Source organism: Chrysemys picta, chromosome 2 (genome assembly GCF_011386835.1).
Source record: "Chrysemys picta bellii isolate R12L10 chromosome 2, ASM1138683v2, whole genome shotgun sequence".
In the NCBI taxonomy this organism is placed as follows: domain Eukaryota; kingdom Metazoa; phylum Chordata; order Testudines; family Emydidae; genus Chrysemys; species Chrysemys picta.
The window spans coordinates 105,199,738-105,227,503 of record NC_088792.1 but is presented as its reverse complement, the minus strand read 5'-3'; the positions used below and the strand labels follow the sequence as shown (position 1 = coordinate 105,227,503).

Genomic DNA, 27,766 nt, shown 5'->3' with positions numbered 1-27,766 from the left:
ACTTAACTTTACTATCACAACAGAAAACTGGGAGGATATCTGGCTTAATGTGAAAGATGCTTCAAGTTCTTTATCCTTGTGATTCTTCCAGAACAAGATAATAAACAGGTATTACTGGACTCCAGAATATTAAGGCTAGATTGGCAACACACAGTGAATGATGGAAATGCAAACAGCCCCATGCCAACCTTTCACACATCCTCTATACCTGTCAAAAATGCATGTGTTCTGGAATACCATATTCAGTGCTTTCTCAAAAATGTTGTGTTGCTATTTTTCCTTCTCCAACCTTGTGTATGTTGGCGACGCTGAATGAGTTGGTATTACCAGTTAACATTAAGAAATGGATTGCAGTAACTAATTTAGTGTGCAGAAGTTATTTTGAGAAAATCTACAATTCCTCCCTCATACACAGGTTGGCTTAGTGAATTATCTACTACCGTATTAATAGAATCAATGACCTTGTCTAATAGAAATGCTTGGAAAAAATATGAGGATGTCTGATCACACATGAAACCCTTGCATAAATTTGCAGTTTAGTATATATTAGTCCCCAATACTCATAAGTTATGTTCTCACTTATTTATCTGTTTAGTCACTTCAACAATTGACGCCCCGCATGACCTTTATGGGTTCAGGTTTGTTTGTTAGTTGTTTGTTTGTTTGTTTTCCAGGTTTAACAAATAATAAACACTGAATTTTGTTATTTATAGGGTATTTCCATCTTATGCATGTATTTATATATTTTTTTCATTGTGTTTATATTTTATATAAAAACAATAAAAAGAAAGATTAAAAAAAAGAAAACTGTTTCATAAGTTCAAGTGCATTGTTTAATTGGCTACTCAGTCCAGATTTGGTCAAATATTTATATATTTTTTTCATTGTGTTTATATTTTATATAAAAACAATAAAAAGAAAGATAAAAAAAAAGAAAACTGTTTCATAAGTTCAAGTGCATTGTTTAATTGGCTACTCAGTCCAGATTTGGTCAGAGGGCATAGTAGAGCAGTGCTTGTTTTGCAGAACATCTGTTGTCAAGAAATCAGATTAGGAAGACATCCTTATATACTTGGTGTCAGATTGTGTGGTCCATATTCCTACAAAACTTGACAAATCTGTGCATTTCATCAGTGTTTGAGCACAATAGCACATTTTCCAAGATGTATGCATTGCCTGCCATACCGTTTGATAAATATCTTGCCCTCGTGGTATTTTGAAATTCATGATAGCTCTCGAGGTTCTGTATTACAGAGATTAATTTGTGAAATCCCAAGAAATAAGGTAGCCACAAAAATGTCTCAGAGTGTGGAACTATGTATGCAGCGTGTCATAATATATTTAGCATATCAGACCATAGGAAAAATAGAAACATGAGGGAAAGGTACGTTGCTCAGAAATGATTGTATCAGGGAATAATGCTGGGGGAAAAGATACGTTAGAGGGCGTATAGGGATGTGAGGGTATTTCCCTGGCTCCTTGCCATCTGCAAACAAATCATTGACTATAAAGAATCAACATGTAATGTACAGGGTGACCTTGACATTGTAAATGGGTAAGAGCAATTTATCACATGCTGTTCACCATATTAAAATGATGGAAAGTTTCACATGGTGAACTGAAACCTCTTTTAGAGTCTCTGCCTGACAATTCAGGGGAATGTGGGGAGTTTTCACAATTTCTTATGTTTATGTATCCACCATGACAGCTTATACGGTATCACAATTCCTTATATTGTGCAATAAAACATGATACCCAGACCAAATTTAAGGACTTTAAAAGCTTTTGCTTTAAACAGAGAGTCAGTCAGATTTTAAAAAAATAAACTACATTATAGGTACTTGGAGAGAATTTCACAAACAGCACTGAAATTTTCCATATTAAGCGATTCCAGCTGTTAAGTTATGGAAATTGGCACAAACCGCCAATATGGTGCATGCAGCAGAAAGGAATACACTGCTTTTCAGCTTGATAGCATGCATGCAATTAAGTACAGATGTCCCTAATGGGATTTTTTTGTTTGTTTTATTGTGAGAGCTATATTAATGTCCAGTTTATATGCTACAAATAAGTGGAATAAAGTTTCATTGTATCACTTTCTTCTTAGCAAAGGAAAACCCATACAGAGAAATGAAACCATAAGTAACTGACCACTCATATTTAAGTGAGACTAGTTATTACATTTATCAAAGTTGGTGGAAACACTCAGTAAGGTGCTCAGTGAACCTGCTGGCTGGCCATCAGTGAGCCATGCAACTGAAATAGAAACACATTCAGCTAATGTCTCCTCTACTTGAAAGACTGATTGTGGGCAGGGATTCTATTATTATGATTATTTATAATTTACATATGGCAGCACCCTCTGTGTACTAGACACTTTCAAAACACTCATTAATTGAGAATATCTATGTTAAAAGGTTGATTCTGAAAGGGATTGAGAGCAGCCTGCAGTGCGCTAAGCTGCCTCAGCTCTCACCACTGAAGATAATGGAAGGTGTGAATGTTCAGTACATTACAGGTTGCATTCAGCATCTCACAGAATCAGGTCCCAAGTGTCAATTTGTATGAGAGATACACAGCACGCTACTATTCAGACTTGTTTAAAATTCTTCAAAGCAGCTCATCACTAGAAATTTTGGAAAAGACACATGCCAGTTATGTACATTTGGGTGTGTGTTGGAGGTTACCTGCTTTTGTTATGTGATGCATTTGAACTGAGGAGTGGTGTCTCAAAACTCTTTTTTTGTCTTTTTCTTCTATAAAAGATCCTATAGCCACAAACCCATCCTAGCATAAATCAATCTATTCATGAGTACGGGCATACAAAAGTTATGTTGGCTCAGGTGATCTGAATTCCAGTCTGTATCCTGACTCACAGATTTATAGCGCACTCTTCTGTACTATACATGCAAATCAAAGGCAGGAGATGGGTGAGAAACCCCTGCTTTGTAAATATTTATTAGTGATTCATATACTTTATCCCAAGCTCACATGCATATAAGGGCAGGACAAAGTCTGAACTGTTCCATATATTCTTATTTCATAATTATTGTATGTTAACAAATAATTTTTAACTTAGAAGTAAAATTTGACACTTTAGTACCTAGTCAGTATAACTGTTATATTCTTACAAAATGAAGGGGCCATCTCTCAAGGTGTGAATTTTCCTGCAAAGCAAATTTGATTAAGACCACTTTATTTTAAATTAATTTATGCATATTACAAATATGTAACAATTATAAGGAAGTTATTCATAACATATTCCTCTTGCTCATATCATCCCTTCCATGAAACAATTGATAACAAGGAAATATCTTTGCAATCAATGGACTCGTACCAAAACTCTGGCTTTAGCACACCAGAAATAGAAATCCAGACCTCAAATCTTTAAACTCCCCTAATCTTTCTGCAACAATTTAAGCCCTACCAGAGATTCTGAATGTGTAAGACAAACAAGCCTTCATTTTCAGCACGGGAGCAACTTGTGTGAAGTAATAAGGGTTTGTGTAAGGATTATGACATGCCCTGGTAATGTTTAGTACATAGTACATTTCCGTTATGTTTGAAATTATGGTCAAAACAGGCTTCAAATCATGTTATGACATGACATATTTTGGCAATGGACTAGAAATGGTGCGGGGGAGGGGGCAGCATTGTCTGATCCCATTATTACTGTAGTTTACCATTCTGTTGATGGAGGAGTATTGTGAGAATTTGTCATTGGGTTGCCCAGGCAGATCTCTAAAGATAGATGCATTAACACTATGCAACTCTTGTGATTAAATTCACCTTCCTCTGTGCCTGTCATTGAACACCATGTTCTGTAATGAAAATAAAGGCATCCAAAACAGGAATAAATTCATTTTGCTTCTATAGGAGGAAGATGTGTTGGGAGTCCTCTTGTAAATCATTGCTGGGAAAGTAGGAGGAGCATGGTGATGCTGTACTGTTTTTGAGGGCCTCATAATAGTTTAAGTATCATTTTGGTTGAAGCCATACAAAATGCATTTAGCAATTTGTGCTGGGATTTTCAAAGGATCTTAAGGTGACTAAGCACCTGAATTCCAACGAATTTCAATGGGATTTCCCATTTGCAAGTGGGATTTATTTATTACAAAAGAATTTTCTTATTTTTTTTCATAGCGGGAAACTTCATTTTGTGAAATTAAGAAGTAGCCATGTTGATTTTGTCGTGCCACAGGAATTATTGAGCTGATCACTCTGTTGGTTTGTTTGTTTCAGACTTCCGGCAGTTTTTCAAAAAGCTCCTCTTTCTGTTGTGACAAAGTATCACAGTAAGTATTTCTGTAATGGTTTTGCTGTGTTATCGCACAGTACTGTTGTGCTGTTTTTAATTGCTCCTATGCATGGCATCTTCGGCAGGTTAAAGTCATATATAAAGACATTCCAGTTGTTGTCTATGAAAGGCATAGGCCGTGACGTTTTCTTGTTATGGTTGTAGAGTGATCTTTTACCGGACATATGTAAAATACCAGATAAGCTGAGTATTTTCTTACAGGTAAAACTACCACAAGTCACCTTAAGCATCGTATTATTCTCATTTATCTTTCATGCTGCTTCTTCAATACAACTTTAATTACACAGATCTAAAGGCACATTGTTTTCTTTAAGGGTAAAATTCACCTTTTACAGGGGGCCCAAGTGGGAGTTAAGTTCTGCATAGACTTTGTCCTGGGCCTTTGCACAGGGATGTCTTTCACCAAAAGTAAAGCTGGGACTCATGAAAGGTGACAGACTGACAGCACAGAAGTTATTTATCCAGACCAGATTGCTCACAGGCTGCAGTCCAAGATAATATCCCACTCTGCTAGTGTGCCTCAATCCAATCCAGTAAAGGGACCCACCATAAGGGTAAGAGAGTTCACTTTCCATGGCCAGCAAATACTCAGCTTATTATTTCCATCACAGTAGCACTTAAAATTTGTTAGGCACTTTACAGACATAGGAAGAGCTGTCCCAAAGAGCTTATCGACTGAAATGCTGCCAAGAAGGGTGCCCTTTTGTGGTGGTAGGTTTGACAGTGTGGACACTGTCAACAGCTTGGGCTGAATACTGGTAGGGAGCTAGGAACTCCTGACTTCTAGTCCTCCTTCTTCCCCCTGACTTGCAATGTGGCCTTGAGCAAGTCTATAGATAAAATAGGGTTAATAATATTAATCTATGTTCTTCACGAGCATGTGAAGAGTATTAATGTATTTGCAGTGTATCGAAGATGTAAATCTCTAAACAAGTCCTAAGTATTATTTAGCTGCAGCTGCTAACTAGCCAATATATGGCAACAACCCTTTTCACGATTAACCTGAGCCAAAGCAGTGAGGAGAAGGAAAGGATATTTTACATACTCTTTACTGTGGTTCTTTTTGGTCCATGTTCAAAGTAAATAAATGGCAAGAACAAAATAACGTGTGCTATAACTCCAGTGCTTTTTCTGTAGCCTGTTTGGACATGGCATTCAAAAAGGATGCCTCTAACTCTATTCATTAGAAACGTGGATAGTTTCTATGAGTTGTTTATGACAGTGAAGAAGTACTTGTAGGCCAAACTATTGGAGAAACTAAACCTAATTCTGACTTCATTTACTCTCTTGAAGTTAATGCAGTTTCTAAATTCATATCTGTATAACTTAGGGCAGATTTAATCATATTGTATACATGAGCGATTTTAGAGACCACTTAAAGACAGTGTTTGTGATGCCCCAAAGAAAGAGTGAGAGATTATTGCAGCCATGAGTCTCTGCATGTCTGTAACACCTGGATTTTCTCCTGTTGAGGATAGAACAAATTCAATTGTATTCATTTTTCTACCTTTCCATAGCACTGCATATATAGGCCTGGGCTTTTATAGGTGGCACAGTAATGAACTCTCTTTTGGCCAGCTGCCAGTTGCTTAAAGACCTGAATAAATTTTGTTTTATAAGCTGTTTATGAACCGCAATTTCTATGAAAATATCAGGAACCATAAATACTGACTGATTCCCCAGTATGAGTCCAAGATGAAATTTCTGCTCATCAACTTTCTATTTTCTTGTCACACTCACCCTTCTCCCCGCTCCCCAAACTGCCACATCGGATTCTTCGCAGAAGTGCAGACTTTGATCACATTATGGAGGAGGGCTATGAACTTGACCTGACTTACATCACTGAGCGGATCATTGCTGTATCCTTCCCTGCCAGCTGTTCAGAGGAAACATATGTGCACAACCTGCAAGATGTAACCCGAATGCTCAAATCCAAACATGGAGATAATTACCTGGTAAGTGCAGATTAAGCCTGTTTGGATATGCTATGTGTTTTTACCCTATTTGCTGTACGATGGCTGATCTGATATCCTTAATAACCGAGCACAATATAGGCTCATTTACGCCAATGTAAGTTGGATGTAACTCCACCAAAGCCTATCTAGTTCACATTTACATCAGTGCAAGTGACAGTTGCCCAGCATTTTACATTCCGTCAAACAAGGAAACAGATGCAAGCCACCTTCTTGTTGACGGCAAGGCAGTATGTTCTTTGAGCATCATGTTCATTTGCAACAGAAAAATTGTAGGGATAGTTCTCACTGAGTAAAACTCATTCCTACAAGATCCAGATGCCTCACCATGGAATGCATTTTTCTAGCAGCTGCAACTTGGGTTCTGATGATCTCTGACCACCCTCCCCCCCGCCTTGGCTGGCTCCACTGTTGATTGTGAAACAGCACATAAAGGTTGCTCTTAGTGTGTTTTGTCTCTTTCATTGACTTAATTTAGATGCATTTTTTCCCCATTACTTATTTTCTATTAAAAAATATAAGGTCCCGGACAAACCTCTAATGGGTTCCACATGCACGATCTTTTATAATGACCACATCATGCTGTGTGGTGTTTTCTGCTTAGCACATTTAAACCCTGTGGTATCACTGTCTCTCTCTGTGTGCTTATAAATCAGGGCCAAAATCTCTGCTGTTAATTGAAGTTATTTTTAGCTGACATGTGTAAACTATTAGAATAAATCCACAACTTCAGGAGGGTAAAATTACTGCAGCAGCTAGCTTGCATTGTTATTCCATGCCAAGAACACCAGCCCTCCACATTCATTCACTCACAACTCATTTATTTATCCCAACTGCATTGTATAGCAATGATTGGACTCAGGCTGTGCTTGCAGTACTACCAATTATGAATCTTTTGTCACATCAACTTTCCTGTAAGCCAACCCAGTGGTCTTTCTGACACAAAATTGTAATGCTTTGCAAAGCATTTCACCTAAGTCAGTGTTTCAAAGTCAGCCCAGATCAACTGTCATTGTCATGTGATGCTGTATTTTGGTATACCTGAAATAGGCTGGTGGTCTTGGTCCAGCTATCTAACTCTTATTAGATGTGTTCACATCACAAAAAAAACCCACTCTTACATTTATACTAATTCCATTTTGTGTTAGGGAAGGGCCATAACCTCTCCATAGCTAAGTTTGCCAACAATTAACAATTGGTTTAGGCTTTCTATAACTTTGGCTTGGGAAATATATTGGTTTGGTTGGAAAATTGCCAGATTTGCTCTGGAAATAAAGGAAAATGTATTTGCAAAGTCTGAAGAAAATTTGGCAACCCATTTTGCAGTTATAGTCCGTTATAAAATTACCACTTTTCTCTAACTTTTCTTTGTCTCCCTCTGTTTCAAAAATGGCTTTTTTGAACCCCTTCAAATTTTCTATATCGTTTAATATCCTTGAAAATTTGCATTCCAGCTATGGCACCAATCCAGCAAAACACTTAACGTGTGAATAGTCCCAATGAAGTCATGGAGAGCACTAACGTGCTTAAAGTTAAACACATGCTTAAGCACATTCTTGTGTTGAATCATAGAGTTAAAAGGGACCACAAAGGTTATATAATCTACTCCCCTGCCAAGATGCAGGATTTGTTGTGTCTAAACCATCCAAGACAGATGGTAACAGAGCCTGTATTTGTAGAAATGTAAGCAAAGTTATAAATGCTTTTTGTTGGGGGTAATTTTGAGCCCAATCTTTCTCCCTTTGATTTCTTTATGAGTTATTGGCACCATTCTGCTGTCATTAATGCCAATGGGAATTTTTGGCCATTAATGTCAACGGGGGCCAAGATGGAGTATTGTATGTTTGCATGAGCAAGTTGTCCTCTATTCAGTTGTTGCATATTGGAAAGAACTGGGAAGGTTCTTCTATAGTTAACAGTTATAGCCCTCTTTCTTTAGCTCAAGTAGCAGAGACTTGTGTCTTGGAGATCGAAGACCGGGGTTTTAGTCCCAGCTCTGCACATCTGTAATTATTATGGAGAGCTGATAGCGTCTCCCTAGCTAAGGCTGATTTTGGCCCTACTTTGTATCCATAAAATTTGTTCTAAAATGGTTGAAAAAATAAAGTACTTTTTTAAAATTAAAAGAGTTCAAAAATGGCACTTTTAAAATTTCTGTGAAGTGTCTAACTTTTTTTGTGCTCCCCTTTGTCAGCTCAGTGAAATCACCTGATATCACAAAATTCCAAACATAAGTAGATTTTAGTAACTATCCCCCAGCAACCTCAGTGATGTTTTCAAATTCACGTACAGTGCTCTGGTAGAGTTCCACGACAATAAGTTTTTATAAACACTAATAGATTTTGACAGACTCACGCAACAAGGATGTTTCAAAGGCAGAAATAATAAAATGTGTAAGAAATTGCCATTATTTGAAAACTAGACATGAATCAGGAATCACTGGATCTAGGGAGAAAAGAAAGAACCAATAGAAAGGGTGTCTTATATTGACAGCCTTGTCAGCAATGAATCTTCTCAGTGACCAAGGAAACAATATTGGGCTGATGTATTGTTTGTACATAGTGCAACTGCACTGACAATTTCTTTCCACGACAAATACTTATCTATCACATCCTTAAAACACCCAAGCTCTTAAAAGCCAGAAAATGAATAGTTAAGGAATCATAAATCTTATACCTCCTACAAAATAAAAAAAAATCATATCAAATACAAAGAAATGCAGATTTCATCATAACAAAAGAACCACAGTCCTGTCCCTAAATAAGTGCTATTTTTAATTAGTAATTTCAAAATATAAACACAACACACAATCCTTCAAAAAAAAAGAACATTATATATGTATCATTAGTGACATATTCATTAATGCACATGCATACATTATTTCATAGTATATAAGCAAAGTTTTACACTTATTCTAGTAAAGTGCACATTGTTATTAATAGTTTTATTATTTATGTATGTTGTAATACTCCCTAAAAAGTGCAAGGCACTGTACCAGCACATAGGAACAGCATAATTCTCAAGAAAACAACTATTTTAGGTTCTTAATCACTAGCAACTGGTACATACATTGAACTAGTTTTAAACTTAACAGTTTCTCTTACCTTTATTTCAATATCAAAATATTTTCACGTAAGAAAAATATATGGCCGATATTTCCACTTACTTTAATGGGATCCAGGACCGGCTCCAGGCACCAGCGTTCCAAGCAGGTGCTTGGGGCGGCAATCTGCAAGGGGCGGCAGAATTGCCGCCGGGGACGGCGGGGGCAGTCCGTGTGCCATTAGGGCGGTACGCACGTTTCCGCGGTGGCGGCAATTCAGCGGCAGCTTCTATGTTCAGCTGCCCGGGGCAGCAATTCAGCGGCTTCTGTCTTCCGGCTGAAGACAGAAGCTGCCGCCGAATTGCCACCGCCGCGGAAATGCGCATGCCGCCCTAACGGCACACAGACTGCCCCCGTGCTGCTTGGGGTGGCAAAAACAGTAGAGCCGGCCCTGATGGGATCTCTGTGGGTGCTCAGTATTTTTGAAAGTCAAGGCACTTAAGTGCCTAAAAATGGACTTAGGAACCTGTCTTTAGGCACCCATTTTTTTTAAATCTTGGTCAATTCTTTAAAACCAACCAACCAACCAAAAAAACAACCCACAGTGTAGGAATCAGAGGAACTTTTGTAGTATAATAAGATTGCTAAGCATAAGGCATAATACTATTTATAATATTACATTATATATAATGACTATAATAAATTTGAAAATTGTAATTGTTACATACATTTCCTCAGCATATGTAGTTTCCCATTATACTTTCCTGAATTTACTATGGGAAATACCCTGAATACTGCAAATGCTAAACTTATCTAACTTCAGCTAATAATTTGGTTATCTTAAGTGACTGAAAAATCTGAAGGCCCTCCCCTATCTTTTAACTTTCTTATAATGTATTTTGGATACAGTGATTTACCACAAAAGAAATTAAACATCAAGATCTCATACTTTTTCTTTTTTCTTCTTCTTGAACAGGTGTTAAACCTTTCTGAAAAAAGATATGACCTTACCAAGCTTAACCCAAAGGTATTGGTTTTGATCATAACATACCTCAGTTGCTAGATTTAAATACAGCATAAATGGGCTGCCATGAGCCTTCAAACTATAGAAGCTTTGATGTACACAATGAAATGACAATTTTAGGAAGAGTTTAGAAAACCAAAGATGCCTCCCCTTTAATTTGAGTGTTGTGACTTCTTGCATGTCAGGTCTATGCGTTACAAAGTTGTTTCCATTGTTTTCTTTGGCTTTGCACATAAGACCTTGATCCAAAGTCCATTGAAGTCAATGAAAAGATTCCCATTGATTTCTGTGGTTTTAATGTCAGGTCTACATTATATGTGTGCCCATGGAATATTTATGGCCATATAATGCTCCTTTGCTATGTAAACCTTAATGTACTGAAATTGATGAACTCACAGTTCAACATAACCTCATGTTTTGTGGATTTGCCTTCCTCTCTTCATAATTGCATCTGTGAACAATGGCAATGTAATTAGGAGAACAAAAGTTGTTGGCATTTTCTTCGTTCTGCCTCATAGACCCCCCCCCCCCGCCCCCCATTTTTATCTTCATTTGTTATAACATTTTCTTTGGAGTGAGATGGTAGGTGTAAGGGGTTGAATATATGTCTGGGACTTGAGCTCATTCCCATGTTTAAGAACTTTGGCAGGTTCAACAGACAAACTTTCAACTTTCAACAGCCACCCTTGGCCCATACTATCACAGACCTACAGTCACAGCAGCAACATTGTTTGGACCTAGCAGGGGTTCAGATTACTGCTGAGAAAACATAGTTAAGACATTTTAAGTCTGATCTTTTAACACACAGGCAGTTTTTATCATATGTTAATGAATGCGTAGGATTTAGTTGGCTTACTATTTTTGGAATTTGTACAAGATAAATACACAGATAATGATGAGAAGTTGACCAAAAGAAAACTAGTTCCTTTAAATGCAGGAAATACAGGTTATTAATAGAGCTGGGAAGGAAACCATTTTCCTATCCCAGGAAATTTTAAGATTTTGAAATTTTTTCCTATCCCAAATCAAGATGAAAAGTCTGATATTTTCACAAACCAACTCCCTCCTCCTCTCCCCTCCACCACCAAAAAAAAAGTTTGGATCAATCAAAACATTTTGTTTCAACAATTTCTAAAGACTTGTGTTTTGACCTATTATTTTATTTTATTTTGTTTTATTTTATTTTTACTATGAATTAACATGAATTTCCAAATGAAAACTAATTTTGAACCAAAAAAACTCCAGAACTTTTGTTTAGAAAATGTTGAAGTGGGACATTTTGACAACTGTTTTATTTTTTTTCAATGGGAAATTTCACAAAGCCAACCCTTTCCTACACAGAGTTTCAGTTTTGATTAATCAAAGTACATTTTGGAAAAAAAATTCTCAGTCAGCTGTAGTGTTGAATAAGATTTGTTAATATTTGCATGGAAAGCTTGTGTATGCTAATAATAATAATAATGTATCCCTCCTCCCCCTGCTGTTTTGGGAAGTCTGTAAAGATGTTTTGTTTATATGACAAAAAGGCATTTTAAATAATGAAATATCACCATGGTTCCGTGAAGCACAGATTTTTCTGTTAGAAAATAGCAGGAACCTTTACCATCACAGCACATTTTGGCGTAGGATTGTATACAATAATAATGTTAAAGAGTACCTTGTAAATGGAAAATGAAGTGGTTTTGCTTGATTCCAGATTATGGATGTGGGTTGGCCTGACCTTCATGCACCTCCCCTTGATAAGATGTGCACCATCTGCAAGGCTATGGAATCATGGTTGAACAGCGACCCTCAGCATGTGGTGGTGATCCATTGCAGAGTAAGTGTGCAATGTAGTGAGTGTATTTATGACGTTCAATTTTTTATACTTTATCATAACAAGAAAAATTATAATTAACAGTTTTGCAGCCGTTTTAATATTGAAAACATAATGAGCCAGATGCTTAGCTGATATAAAGGGGCTTAGAGCCATTAACTATGCCGAGTTAGACCAGCCAATGCTCTGGCCTGGTAAATCCAGGCTTGTATGCTTAGAAGTAATATGTAGTGAGGTGTATATATATCAAAGCTGAACACCATTGTTGAGTGTATTTAGTCCATCTCCTTGTCAAACTTTTGAGGATCCTCTTATAGTGTATGACATTCATTTACTTTAGTGGACTTTGAGGGCACACAGCACCTCAGAGAATCACCATTAGTCAATTGAATCAAGGCACTAAGAGCACAAACATTAGATGTCCAAATCTCTACTTAGTTGCCTAAAGTGGGCATTTGGTCACCTAAATGCACATCTGACTTTCCATCTTCGGGATTTAGGCACCTAGTTTAGATGCCCAAGTTGAAAATTGGGCACTTTGTTGTTGAATATATCATACAGTGATTACAACGGATAACATTATGCATTCCGTTTGGACTAGAATAATATTGTATAGACATACAGATAAATTCACAAAAGGATTTAGGCACCTAACTGCCACTTTAGGTGCCTAAATCCCAGAGTCAGGCCCCACTGACATTCACAGAACTTCACTTAGCTTCTGCTGAAAGGTGAACTAAACTTGCTCGGTGCCTAAATTTGTGCACACCCAGAGAAAGTTCACAGCTAAGAATCCCAGGAAGAAGGAGGCATCTGCCTACAGCCTGGATTTAGGCACGGAACTCCCTGAGGGGGCAGGGCTTAGCACACACCCCTCTTGTCGGCATCTCCTATTGGCTAATTTAGGCTGAGAACTGCCCAGCATGTTGGCTTCTGTGAATCCCATTCTGTGGCACCCATCTCTCCCAATTCATTGTACAGGGAGCCTGAGCACCTAACTCAGGCTTTGTGAATCCCATAGATTTTCTGGGCTCCTAAAAGTTAGATGTCTTCACACTCAGTGTCTCAACACTTAAATTTTGTTGTGAATTTATCCCATACTGCCATTGTAGCCAGTGGGAAATTAGGGCACTCAGGACCGCCCAGACTCTGACAGGTCCTAACTAACTGCATAATTGCAATACTCTAATGTGCTGTTACTGTTGTATAATGTTTTCCCTTCTCAATGTTTGTTCACTGAGAAGAGAAATAAAGATAAAGTAAATACTCCTGAGATCAGAAGTGAGTTGGCAGGTTTGTTGATGGCAAATACATCTAGAGTCTTACTGGCTTTGCAGTGCTGGTATTTGTTGACAGTAAATTAATCAGATATGGGACCTGATCTTGCTTCAATTGAAATCACTGGAAAACTCCCACTGATATTTCCTCCCAGTCCTGCAGTTGATAGCATATGGGCAAACTTTGTGCCTGTGTGGAGTCCCATTGATTTCCTGTCATTTGCAGGATTGGAGCCTTAAATGGGGCCTGTAACAGGATGGCCTGCTCCAGTAAATGAAGCAGGACTAGCTCCCCTGTGCCAGAACAAGTGCTCCCATTTGGCCAAGAAAGAGGGCGGGGCAGTACCTGGGGCCTATGAAGGACCAGAATCTGAGAGCATGAGATGTGATGAGTTGAGGCTGCCAGGGAGGCAGAGATTAGCAGGAGATGAGAGCTGCCAGAGCCTGAAGGTGCTTCCTAGGGGAAGCCTAAAGGCAGGAGAGCAAGAGTGGTTTAACAGCTGTCCGCTCCAAGCCAGTGAGCCAGGGCTGGAGGACTGAGGCAGCGACAGCAACAGCGGCAGAGGAGAATTGCCTGCTGGCTAGAACAGTGATTGGGCTAGGGAATAGAGTGATGCTCCCCTGGTGAAGGTGATCTCTCAGCAAAGAGGCTGTGGAGGTTCCTGCTGTGATGATTGGGGTTAAACTCCAGCTCAGAGGGCTGGGGTGGCTGTCCTGGCAGAGGATTTGAAGCGGAGTGATGAGTAACCTAGGTGTGGACTGAGAGAATCATGTCATGAGATTTTAAGGACTATATGCACTGGGGTGATAAATGGACTGTTTTCAGATTTATGTTTTGGATTATTTGCACAATGTTTTTGTAGTAAACTAGCCCCAAAGAAGGATATTATTGAGGCAAGAGAGCCTTATGGGGAGTCCTTGGGTTACCTGAAAGGGAAACTGAGGCAGGCACATGCCGTGCTGCAGCCTGCTGCAGAAGCGTGCTCCAGGCAGGGCTGTCTGATGACAGCACCATGATGAGGAAGAGACAAAGGAAATGATATCTTCACTACGCTGGACTAATTTTTACATATATACTTTTCTGAACACAACTACACCAGAAGTAAAAAACAAAATGTCCCAATGAGTATTTGTTATAAATCCCTCTAAAATAACTGTTGATGAATTTCTTCCCTGGGATCTTAAAAGCTTCCCACCACCATCCTTCCTGGATATAGCCAAAATGTGTTGGCTGAATAATCTGGAAGCATGTTAAAACTAGCCAGAATGACTGATCAGCAATTTGTACTGTACATATGTCATATAAACTATTTAATAAGATTTCAAAACATTATGAAAATACTCTATAAAGACTAAGCGGTAGTTATTATAAATCACAGGTGTCAGAAAAAAATTGCTGATACTTGTCAGAATTCATAGTTTATAGCACATCATGCCAGAAATTTCAAAGTTGTCTAGGCTTGTCTTGGATGAGCCCAAAACAAAAAGTGATAGAATGTTATTGCTGCTGTTCATAGTTTTCTTTATTTTAATTTATAGCTTTGTCTTGGTATACACACAAAAATACCATGTATAACAAATACATTCTATGTAAGAGGTAGTAAAAAAGAAAGGGAAATAAAACAACTGATTCGTGGGCTTTAGTTCAGGAAGCTTTTTTTAGGGTAAAACTGGGAAAAAATGAATCCACTAATTTCTGATTTCAAATTAAATATAAAAAATCCTGAAAAAAAAAAAGTCCTGCATGGCTGGCCCATAGTTTATCTGGGCTCTTTGCTCTTGACATGCTACTGGTCAATCAGGAGTTGAGTGGGACTTTTAAAGAGCACCAGAGCAGTTTGGGTACCAATGCTTACTGAGTTTCAGTAGGAGTGGGATACCCAACACCAAGTCTCACTCAGTATTTTCAATGTGGTAAGTCAACCAGCTTGCAACTAAAAGGTCTTTAAAAGCCACTGTCCATCATTCTCCTCCACCACTGCAACAAAGGACAGACCAAAGCTCCTGTAGTCATCAGAACTGCCAAAGTAATATGCAAATATTGTTGTTTGCAATTTAGCGTAGGACCTGAGTGAAGGAGCATTCCATCATGTGCACAATGGATGGAACTGATGTCTTTTTCTTTCAGCGAAGTCCCACATATGGTGCTATGTAAATACTAAATAATAGAAACTATGGTTTCTTTCTTTTCCTACAGGGTGGAAAAGGAAGGATAGGAGTAGTGATATCATCATATATGCACTTCACCAATGTTTCTGCCAGGTAAGAGATGAACAACGCAAATGAATTACTGTGTTTATATATCTTTAAAGGCTGGGGGAAAACCCTAAAAGTTTCCCCTTCATTTCAGTAACCAATGGTTGCCTGATTGTCACCCATGCCAGTTTCAATCAGATGGTGCTGAAGTGTCTCAAAATTATTCATGATGGATGAGAATCTGTTACAAGCCTCCCTTTTATAAATTCTAAAAAAATGAATGGCATTTATTTGGACTAGGACCAGATTCTTCCACTTTTACTCATTCAAGTAGTACCTTACTCCATGAGTAATCCCCATTTGAATCTGCCTATCCATATTATGGACTTACATGGCTACCATCACTGTAATATTTGAGCATCTCACAGTCTTTAATGGATTTATCATCACATCAGCTCTGTAAGGTAGGGAAGTGCTATTATCCCTATTTTACAGATAGGAGACTGAGGCACAGAGAGACTAAGTGACTTTCCTGGGGTTACACAGAATGTTTGTGGCAAAGCAGGAATTGAACCCAAGATTCCCCAGGCCCCACTAGCATTCTAACCACTAGACTATTTTTCCTCTTACTGGAGTTACTTCTGGAATATAGGTGCTACTCACTATGAATAAAGCTGATTTAAATCAGTCTGGCAAAGATTAGAATCTAGCCCTAGCACTGCAAATTATCTGTTCAATTTGTGGAAAATGTGTGAAATCTTGACTCCATTGAAGTCAATGGAAAAACTCGCATTGGCTCCATTGGAGCCATGATTTCGCCTAATATATTTCCCATTAACCTGGTCCTCAGATAAATAACCCAGTATGATTAGGAAATGCCACTAATTACATTGTGTACAATGGTATACTTTAGAAAATGAAGTAATACAGTTGTTTCTGGAGTAACTAATCTTCAGGACAAGGATTACCAACACTTCACCTACCTTAATCCTGTGGGACAAAAGAGTTGTCATGAGGATACTGCAGTGCTATGTTGTGATATCTGTGTTGTGATATTACACCAAATTATTATGGCATCTCCTCAAGAAGCCACAAAGTAGTGTCCTGACACAACAACGTGACATCTTGATGCAATGGTGTGATGTCCTGGCATGACAGTTGCATTCTCCCCGAAATAAATTCAGGATTCTTCCAACTCGGTTGCAGGATCTGAGACTGGAAACTTTCCTATGAATTTCAGGATACATGGCAACTCCCATCCAAATCTTGCTTCTTGTATTTAAATTTAATTGTGGGGGGGAAAGAGCTCTAGGAAGTTCCCAGTCATCTCTAGGTTGTCAATATTGTACATATGTCAACAGGTCCAAGCTGTGTGAGAAATCCTTAGCACTGGTGACAAACGGCATATTCGGGGAAATGTTTTTTGGGGGCTTCCTCAATTTTCTTTTATTTTGTTCTGATTTTACTCATTAAACAAATATGCTAGTTTTTTATTGTTCTACTCACTGGGTCTCTTTACTGCTATACAATAGTAATTTGATGCTGTTGATATTGGGGGTGACAATTTAGCATTCTTTACTCTTTAAATGGTGTTTCAGGAAACAAATTAGAGCAGCGGTTCTCAACAGGGGGGCCGTGGGGCTCGGCGACTAAAACCCAGAGCCTGAGCCCCAGCACCTCCCACGGGGCTAGAAGCCAGGACCTGTGGGGTTGAAGCCCCAAGCCCTGGTGCTCCCCACAGGGCAGAAGCACTGACCCCATGGGTAGAGTTCGGAGGCACGGGGGTGTTGTCTCCCCTCCCCACTCCAAACTACACTGCAAGAGCATGGCAGTCCTGGGGCAACTCCATACACACCCCTTCCACTGCCTTCTCTCCCTGCCCCCTGGCCAGGTCAGAGGCGGGAAGCCAGAGCTGGGCAGTACAGGACAGCTGCTGCTCTGGCTGGTGCCATGGAGCAAGCAGTAGTGGCGTTCCCTCATCTCCTGCTGGTGCAGGGGGTCGAAGCTGCTTCTCAGCTCCCAGCCCCCTTTGCTCCCACAACTGGTAAGAGCCGCTTAGGCGGGAGCCTCGGCCCCATGGCTGGCAAAACCCTCAGGGAACAGGGACCGCAGGGGAGCCCTCCTGGCACACAGCCCTAGCTACCTCTGTCCCTGCACCCTGAGCTACCCTTCTCCATGCACCGAGCTATCCCCTCCCTGCATCCTGAGCTACCCCGTGCCCGCCCACAGCCTCTAGCTACCCCTCCCTGCTCCCTGAGCTGCCCCCCTGCCTGCACACAGCCCCTAGCTACCCACTCCCTGCACCTTGAGCTATTTTCAAACTTTGTGAGCTGAGTCTCCCAGCTTTGAGTTATAATTTTTGGTTGCACACACACACACACACACACACATGCACACATACACACAAACCAGACGGGCGGGTGGCCTGCTGAGGTAAGTTCAGGGGTGGAGATGGCACTCCCTTCATGGACCCCACCATGAGGAGCTGGCTCAAGCCCTGCTGGCCCCTGCCCACCCAAAATAGAAGTCAAATTACATCTGTGACCGAGCCCCCGCACCACCACCACAAGCCCGGCCCAGAGCCCAGAATATGCCTCAGCTAGGGGAGGAAACATTATCCCTAATTTTCCTGAAGTGTTTGTCTAAGTGAAAACAAAAAAAGTTCTGTGACAACACTTGTATGGTTGCCATGCCTTTGTTGTCTGGGTTATGAATGCCCAGTTTTCTAATTCAAGAAAGATTACGTGCAGCCATATTTAACTGGGGTAAACCATGCTCTCTCTAATAGATGTTAAGCTTTGTTCTTCCAGATAAGGATAAATAATCCTTTGCAAAATGAGAGTTTGATGCTCAGATCCCTGGTGGCATGACTAGTGAGGATGTATAATGCAAAACACACTGAACATCTGTCTTGCCAATTAAGATGAATTTGGAATGTGAAGAACAATTGAATGTGTATTTATGTATCACTTTAAATAAGTGTCACATGGGGGAGAACACAGCAACTAGTCATTTTTTAAAATGATCATGTATGTGATTCAGCAGTAGATAGCCATGGAAGGAATAGATTTCTTCCACAAGCCTCTAAACCACTTAATCCGTGTTGCGCCATCAGTTTTTAAGCAGAACTCCCTAAGGAAAGGAATAGAAATTCTACATAAAACTTGATGGAACAATAGGTACAGCCTTTAACAAAGAATAAAAAGAGAATTCAGTGTTAATCAGGTTGTCTTATAATAAGCCATAAAATTTGGCCTTGTTAACACTGATTTTCCATTAGTAAGGTAACTCCCTTCTCTTCATGTGTCATTATATTTATGCCTGCATCTGTAATTTTCACTCCATGCATCTGAAGAAGTGGGGTTTTTACTCACCAAAGCTTATGCCCAAATAAATCTGTTAGTCTTTAAGGTGCCACCAGACTCCTCATTGTTTTTAGGCCATAAAATGGTGATTGTGTGTATGTGTGTGTGTGTATGCCCACTAATATAATGTAATTTAATACCTCTTATCCCAAAGCATTTGACACTATGCACATAGAGCAGCAATGTAATGCAATCACCTTCTTGGTGGAGGGCAACAAATCAATTAGTACCCAGTGGCAGGGAGTAGGGAAGGAGGTGAAAATTTTGTGCAGTCCTTTTCTGGAAAGTGCCATGGGATCTTTAATATCAATAAAGAGAAGACAGTACCTGATCCAACATCCATTGAAGGCAATTGGGGGTTTCCTTAGTTTTTAAAGTCTTCTATGGAGATTCGACATGGCTAAGCCAACTCTGATGGGATTTTAACTTGTGGTTCCGTGGGGTCTAGTTATTTCAGACCCTATACACGGATGTTAATTAGCATCAGTTACCAGTTCCATTTACTCTCATGATGATAATGTATTTGTCCCATATACAGCAAAAGGAGCACAACTTGATACTTGGGAACAAATAATTAGGAACGGTCTCCCTCACTTGGGGGCTGGGATCGTCATGGTTTTCTGTCTGATACTTGAGGACCCCATTTTTTCTGTGCTCTTCTGCCTTCTCTTCCCATATGCCCAATATCCACATTAGAGCCACTCTCATCTTAAACAAAAATAAAACCAAACTTCTTTCACAGCCTACCATTGTTGCTCCATAATCATCTACGGGGATTCATGGTTGACTGGCCCAAAGCACTTCTTTTCCAAGGCCTGATTGTTCTGCTTCTGTAGCACACCCTCTCCTGGTAAACCAGATAGCAAGAAACCAGGAATGAGTAAATCCTTAGAGTAATTTCATGTCTGTTAGATCAGTCAGAACTCTGATGCTTTTTTTTTCTCTCTCTTCAGTATTAGCTGTTGTAGGTTTTGGGACATAATATAAAAGAGGGAATACAGGTACTCTTCTATGCAGCCCACAGAGAAAGCTGTATTGATGGGGCTAAAAGCAAATTGTGGCAAGTTGTTCATTGTGCATCCTGGGTGTGGCTAAATCTGTTGCATTGCGAATGTTGCATATTCGTGTAAGAAATGCAAAATCCTGATAATTAAACATGAGAAGTAGGTGCTTTGTCTCAGGGAGGAAACTGCCTTTGGAGTAGAATTAAAAAGGTGGCAATGGAAAAACTATCCCAACCTGACCTGTGAGCAGGTGGGTTGGCAATCACTGAAGGCATTTTGTAGTAGTTTGGCACATTTCAAGCTGTAAACTGCTGCATTTCCAAGATAATCCTGTGATGAAGTAGGAATTTTTGGCAATGATTTTTATGATTCTTATGTGTGCCTCAGATTTCCCTTTATGTTGCAATATATTTCCCTATATTGCATATTTCACCTGTGGGTGAAAATGAGTGTTTGCTCTCAGGGCAGGCTAAGAGATGTAGGTATGAATGTCGCCTAGCTGTCTGAGCTTGAAGGAGTCATTGGAAAAGGACTGACTGAGGCTGACCCCATATCACTGGAGAATCCAAAAAGACAATGGCAAATCCAGTCACCAGCATATTGACTCCTAGCAACCAATGGCCCAGAGGGAGATGGATTTCTCCATCTCTCAGCAGGGAAGCTCAGCACAATTCCCCAGCTTGAGAACAAAGGACTGGAGAGGTGGGAGGATAAGAGTTGGCTGCTGGAAGAAGTCGGGGATCTCACCTGCAATCTGAGGAAGGAGGTCAGACCAAAAGACAGACAGAGCTTGAACAATGGGGTTCACTACAGCTTGCCTGGGCTCTGGGCTATCCAGAATGGACTTGGGGCTATGCTTTGACCTTCAGTTCTCTATGCTAAACTAAGGACTTCCTATATTGTGCTGTGGTTGATTAATAAACCATACTGTTTTGACAAGACTGCTTGTTTGACTGCAAATGCTTGGTGAGGTGCATTAATCTCTGAGGCGCATACAAGTCTCTACCAGGAGTCTATCCCAGGTGTGAAGTAGGAGAGCGGGATCCCCCGAGGTTCAGTCTAAGGAGGTGATGAGTCCACATGGCTGATTCTGGAGGAAGAATGAGACTCCTTTTGGGTCTGGCACATTGAAGGGGTTTCTCCAAGAGACTGTTCCAAAGGTGGGGCATAGCACTGATCCTGTGGAACCACGACCATCCCCAAATGGAATAACATGGTATCTACTTCTTTGTTTTGATAGCGCTGATCAGGCTCTAGACAGATTTGCTATGAAGAAATTCTTCGATGATAAAGTTTCAACTTTAATGCAGCCATCCCAAAAAAGGTATTTAACTTGTATCTAATTTATATTACTAAATACGCAAATGCCATAGTTTCTCCTCACTGTCCAGTGGAGGACATTTCCCTGAGGTTCTCCCACTTCATCACTCTCTCTCCCTCTCTATCTGTTTGGGTGTATTTATATACACATAGATAATATTTTGGTATGGTACAAAGGTTTCATCTATATGTGTTTGTACTGCATTATGTCTAGGCAACAAAGCAATCCCAATACACTTTAAAACCTCTGTAAAAGAAATGTAAACTAGTTTTTCTGTCTCATATGACATTTTAGTGAGTACATGATGGTGTGGTGTGATATAAAGGTTTTATTGACATTGTTTGGGATGGCCATCTGAGTCATGACAATAAAATCTTTATATCACACTACACTATTATATACACTGTCTATTCTATAAGTGAGGATGACACATTACTTAGAGCAGATAGTTGATGTTTTGGGATGTGAAATGGTCTTGAGGTATGTGTGTGGACATCTGTGCAATTTAGGATTAAACTAGTGGATGTTTCAGTATCAGAAAAGAAGGGAGCAGCTGGAAAATGCCTACTAGGTAATTGTTATACTCTCATGCACCAATCTTAATTTGGATGTGTAAAATATCTACACAGGGACTTGATTTGGTATCGCTGATTACCCTTCCCTTTCATCAACAGATATGTAACAATTTTAGCACTTTGTTAAAGAAAAAAAGGCTTCCTCAGTAATTAAAAAGAACAAAGTCATATAGTAATAATGAAGGTCAGGAAATTAGCTCTGTTTCTGATTGGGAAAGGCTTTCCCAGTGCCTTGATGGACCTATCCAGTGAACTACACAGCTGTTGTTGACATGAAAAATAACAGTCCCATGAGTCTTTAAATAAACTTTAAAAAAAGCATTTAGACTGAGGAGCTTGTTATCCATTCGGGTCCATGTCTGCAAATAAACCTTGCATTATTAAAATGTGACACTTGTAAATGGCACCTGCAGGACACAGAGGCATGCACCGTGGGAGCAGAAGGAATGAGACAGTCTCAATGCTCCCAACAGGATGCCTTCTGCAATATACACAGCTCTGACTTGTAAGTGTCTCCCTTCTGCAAATAAGTTTCCATGAGAACCAACAGGCCTCAGAACAGAATCCGTGACCTGTGCCTCATGGCAGTTGTTACAGCCATGCTGACAGGAAGTTTCAGTAGCTGCTGGCTTGCACGTACAGTGTGCAAGCCCTAAAGCCAAAATAAAATACCTGTATGATGCAGGGTTTGGTCTGACGTGCTCTTCTGGAATATTTGTTTAGTTTCTCCAAGGGCCTCTGGGAGGCACTAATTCACCTTCTGAGCGGTGGAATTAGTTTCTTTGTTTTTTACTACTGATTTGTACAACATTGGAGTAATCAAAAAGAACAGGAGTACTTGTGGCACCTTAGAGACTAACACATTTATTTGAGCATAAGCTACAGCCCACTTTGAGACTAACAAATTTATTTGAGCCCACAAAAGCTTATGCTCAAATAAATGTGTTAGTCTCTAAGGTGCCACAAGTACTCCTGTTCTTTTTGCGGATACAGACTATCACGACTGCTACTCTGAAACCTGTCAGATTGCAGTACTCAGTCTGTCTCTTGCGCACAGAACATACAAATGTAGGATATGCCATAATCTAAATCTGGCCTCTTGTGCCTCCGGCAATGGCCAATACTTGTTATTTCAGAGGAAAGTGAAACAACTCTATAATGCCCCTGACTAATTTTACAATCCTACTTGATCCCAGCTGACCCTCTAAAGTATGCAATTAAATAACCCCATTTTAGCTTGCTTACCTACTAATGCTATTACTGGACATTCAGGTGTCCAGATCCTTACTGACATTCAATTGATTATGAATATATAATCTAGGTGAATCTTAAAATATGAAAATACACACTCACTTTCTACCTGCCACATGGCTCAAAAATCTGAGAAATCTCACTTTGGGTTCCAGTCCTGCAGGACTTGGGCAAAATTCTCAGTGGCTTCAACTGAAGTTTTGCCTGAATAGGAACTGCAGATTTGAGCCCTCTATATGTGAAAGTTGAATTGTGTTTGTGTGTTTTAAACTTCATTGTTTAATCTCCTCAAAAATATCAAGTAAACAGCTGAATAATCAGCTATAAATGCAGTAATGAATGCATTGGCTGGAGGAACAGGACTTAAATTAAAGAAGGGGATAAACGTTTGGGGTCATTAAGGAGACAACAGGTATGTCTATACTCCAGTCGCAGGTGTGATTCCAGCTCAGGGTAGGCACGGCTGTGTTACCTTTAATCTAGCTAGTGCAGCTAAAATGGCAGTGAAGACACAGTGGTTTGGGCTTCGGCATAGGTTGTACAGGCCATAGGTTGGGCTAGCTAGATTAAAACTAGCATGGTTATGCCTACCCAGGCTGCAGTCACACCTGCGGTTACAGTGTAGACATACCCATGGTGGGAGGAAGAAAAAGGGTTAAAATTTGTGCCATCAGTGCAGTAACGTCTTACTCCAGTTCTTGCAGACAGGCAGATATAATAACCTGTTCTTGTGCTGACTGAACAAATACTGCCAGAGAGCCTGGAGGAGGAAAACAAGAAGCAACATTGACCTTTTCTAATGTCATGTGTTAAAGCAACCCTTGCTACTTGTATTTAAAACAAATCTAATAAAGAAATAACCCCAACAACTCCAGACTCAGGGCAGTAGAACTATCACTGTCAGGGAGAATCACTACAACTGTGATATTGCCCATCTTGCTGCAGCCTAATTTGCAGCATGGGCTGTGTTTAGTTGTTTTTTTAATGATATATATTTTATTCTAAAGAGCAGTATTAAACTAATTTAATACCACTTGGGGCGAAAAGGGGAGTTTGAAATCAGGGAAATCAGTAGCAAAATGAAAAGGAAAGAATGTATCTTGCCCCTCCTTGTCTTTTGTAGAAGAGGGACTGTTATTTTTTAATCTTATTCCACTTATGGGATGTGTGTATTTTATTTCTTACAAATGGGGCTGATCTTGGGGAAATTAGCTGGGTATTTAAAAGAAGGGAAGGGATATAGGGTACAGAATGAAAAACTTATGTGGGGAAGAAATGCAGTTATAAAGTAAAACTTCCCTAAGTGGGAAAGGCAATTACAGAGCAAATAACCCTAAGTCTCACTGACTGAGGTTCGTATCACCACAAGGATAAATTATTCTTGAACAGTTCCTCCAATGTACTAAGCTCAAACTGGCTTTACTTGACTGTCAGATGTTAGTCCTGCCAGCCATTTGTGTGTTAGTGCAAGAGGGATAGGGAAACTATCTTAGGGTGCTTAGGGGGAATGAAACACCTTGTGGTATGTGTGCACGCTTACAAAAAGGGCACCTGCTCTAGTGGCTTTATTGATGTGCAGACCAGTTCACTAGGAATTGAGCTGGACTCATTTCACTCTGACTACCAGAATGCTGTTGACTGGTGGTAACTTGAGTCACGGTTAATAAGTACTGGGCTGAAAGTGACCTTTACCAGCCTCCTGAGTCACCCATGCATCTCCTTTTCAAAGCTGTTAGGTGGAATATTCTCTAATCAATATTTATAGTACAAATAATACTCATTAGAGCAACATCCTTGCCAATAATTGAAAAACTTGATAAACAGAAGCTTCTCTTCATATTTTGATGCAGATTATTCTATTCCACTTTAACTCCAAGGCTAAATGAAGCAATTATATGCCCCCTTGTATTAGTTATATTCATAATGACGAGAAGATCATTTTCCCTGGGATTATGACAACAATCTTTTCCTTCTTGGCTAATTGTGTTGCATTATCTTTTCAGATATGTGCACTTCTTAAGTGGCCTTCTGTCTGGATCTGTGAAAATGAACACGACCCCACTCTTCCTGCACTTTGTCATCCTTCATGGCATCCCAAGCTTTGATGCTGGAGGAGGTACATTATTTCACTTGCCATTTTCAAGCCTTGCTCTTTTTGTTTCACTGCACTCTTATCAGGATGGGCAAACCAGTACAGTTCAGATAAGAACTCCCTAAAACTTCCCCTCAATCTCAAAACAATCTCAGACCTTTCTTGAGGTTTGGGGAATTTCCATTAAGGAACAACTCCTTGCCTCAACTATTCCTGCAAACCAAGGGATGAGGAAAACCCAACAGAACATCTAGGGAAAGAGCGAGAGTAGAGGAGCACAACTCTCCAGTTCTGCTAAATGCAGAGATAGCACCTCCTTCTCATCTTCCTTCCAGTGGGCTGAGAGACTTCCTGTGCAAGTCCTGCCGTCATCTCCCTGACATCCGAACAGCTATGTTCCCCTTACGTGGGAAAGTCTCAGTCCTGCTATCCCACTCCAGTGTAAGGGTTACCTCTGCCTATTTAGAGTGGTCTTCTTCCTCATACTCCACTATTGGGCCTCCTGAGGAGGTGGCCTCAAAGCCTGTTTCTACAGTCCGTTCAGATCTGCAGTTTTGGGCGGTGACATGGGCCAGCAAGAGCATTTTGCCGAATCTGCTGTTCTAAATCTTAAAAAGCACTCTGGAGCTTACATTCCAGCAAGGAGTCTCAAGAGAAAAAGTAGCAGGCCACTGACGTTTCTACATAGAATCATAGAACTGGAAGGGACTGTAACGATGCTGGTTCTGGCGGGACCCAACTGAGAGTGCCAATTCAGGACAAATTGCTTAAAACAGGGCAGTTACAGCCCAAGGCTGGGGTTTTTCCACCTCAAAGGCAAACTAAACCAGCCAGCCAGAGAGGACTTTGGTCTCACCCCACTGGCTAACCACAAGTCACACAAGCAATTCCCTCAGACACTCCAGTTTCCCAGTATCCCAACCAGTGCCACTCATCAAGGGGACAAATGGTTATGAAAACCAATACCCCAGTAAAAGAAAAAAGGTTCTCTCGATCCCAAAGAATCAAGCCCCAGACCCAGGCCAATATACAAATCAGATCTTACCCACAAACCACGCTGTTGCCAATCCTTTAGACTCTAAAATCTAAAGGTTTATTCATAAAAGGAAAAAGATATGAATGAGAGCTAGAATTGGTTAAATGGAATCAATTACATACAGTAATGTCAACGTTCTTGGTTCAGGCTTGTAGCAGTGATGAAATAAACTGCAGGTTTAAATCAAGTCTCTGGAGTACATCCACAGCTGGGATGGGTCATTCAGTCCTTTGTTCAGAGCTTCAGTTTGTAGCAAAGTCCCTCCAGAGGTAAGAAGCAGGATTGAAGACAAAATGGAGGGGTCTCCCACGGGTTTAAATAGACTTTCTCTTGTGGGTGGAGACCCCCCTCCTCACTCCTATGCAAAGTCCAGCTCCATGATGCAGTTCTGGAGTCACCTGGGCAAGTCACATGTCCATGCATGACTCAGTCTTTACTGGCAGAAGCCATTGTCCACATGGTATCTTGTATGTCTCCAGGAAGACTTCTTATGTGGATTGGAGCATTCCAAGATGCATTGTTCCCCAAATGCTTCCTGATCGGGTACTTAACCTTGCTAATTCCTTCCTAAAGAAGCTGACCAAATACCTCACAAAGCTTACTTAGAAATCAAGCAAGTATACATAACTTTGAACAAACGCATTGTGCCTGCATACAACTAGGATGATCATAACCAGTAGATCATAACCTTTACATAGATATGTTACATGGCATATGTAGCAAAACCCTATTCCAGTTATATCATACATACATTTATAAGCACCCCCCCCCATAAAGCCTTATAGGGTACACTGTCACAGGGACCTCGAGAGGTCATCTAGTCCAGTCCCCTGCACTTGTTGCAGGACTAATTATCTAGACCATTCCTGACAGATGTTTGTCTAACCTGCTCTTAAAAATCTTCAATGATGGACATTCCACAACCTCCCTAGGCAATTTATTCCAGTGCTGACAGTTAGGAGGGTTTTCCTAATGTCCAACCTAAACTTCCCTTGCTGCAATTTAAGCCCATTGCTTCTTGTCCTATCATCAGAGGTTAAGGAGAACAATTTTTCTTCCTCCTACTTGTAACAACCTTTTACATATTTGAAAACTGCTATCATGTCCCCTCTCCGGCTTCTCTTTTCCAGACTAAACAAACCCAATTTTTTCAATCTTCCCTCATAGGTCATATTTTCTAGACCTTTAATCATTTACACTAGATACACAAGATACACTAGTGGGTGATACTTAAATCTGCACTTAAGTAAGTGCAGCTTCATTGACTTCATTGCCCTTTTGACTGGCCACAATGTTTTTTTTATTATGAGTTTTGCAAAAATATGATTAAAAAGGAAATGATTGTTAATTTCAGTCAAATTTTCAGAAACTTTTTCAATGGAAAAAAAATCCAAAACAAAATGATTCATTTAAATTTATTTTTGTTTTCTCTTTTGGTCGTTCCCCACTTTCTCCTATTTATTCATTTATTTTCC

General features: G+C 40.0%; 1 protein-coding gene across 21 annotated transcripts in view; it reads left to right on the top strand.

Moving 5' to 3' along the window:
• TNS3 (tensin 3) overlaps positions 1-27,766 on the top strand; it is a 426,838-nt gene that overhangs the window by 254,448 nt on the left and 144,624 nt on the right. For 12 of the 21 annotated variants that reach the window (XM_042842646.2, XM_024099919.3, XM_065583893.1 and 9 more), the window contains 7 exons: positions 4,243-4,295; positions 6,102-6,273; positions 10,311-10,361; positions 12,055-12,177; positions 15,649-15,713; positions 21,257-21,340; positions 25,167-25,279. In XM_042842646.2, the coding sequence (XP_042698580.2) occupies positions 4,243-4,295; positions 6,102-6,273; positions 10,311-10,361; positions 12,055-12,177; positions 15,649-15,713; positions 21,257-21,340; positions 25,167-25,279 (661 nt within the window). The remainder of the gene's footprint in view (positions 1-4,242; positions 4,296-6,101; positions 6,274-10,310; positions 10,362-12,054; positions 12,178-15,648; positions 15,714-21,256; positions 21,341-25,166; positions 25,280-27,766) is intronic. The other 9 variants (XM_065583894.1, XM_065583896.1, XM_005300381.5 and 6 more) reach the window with 3 other exon arrangements.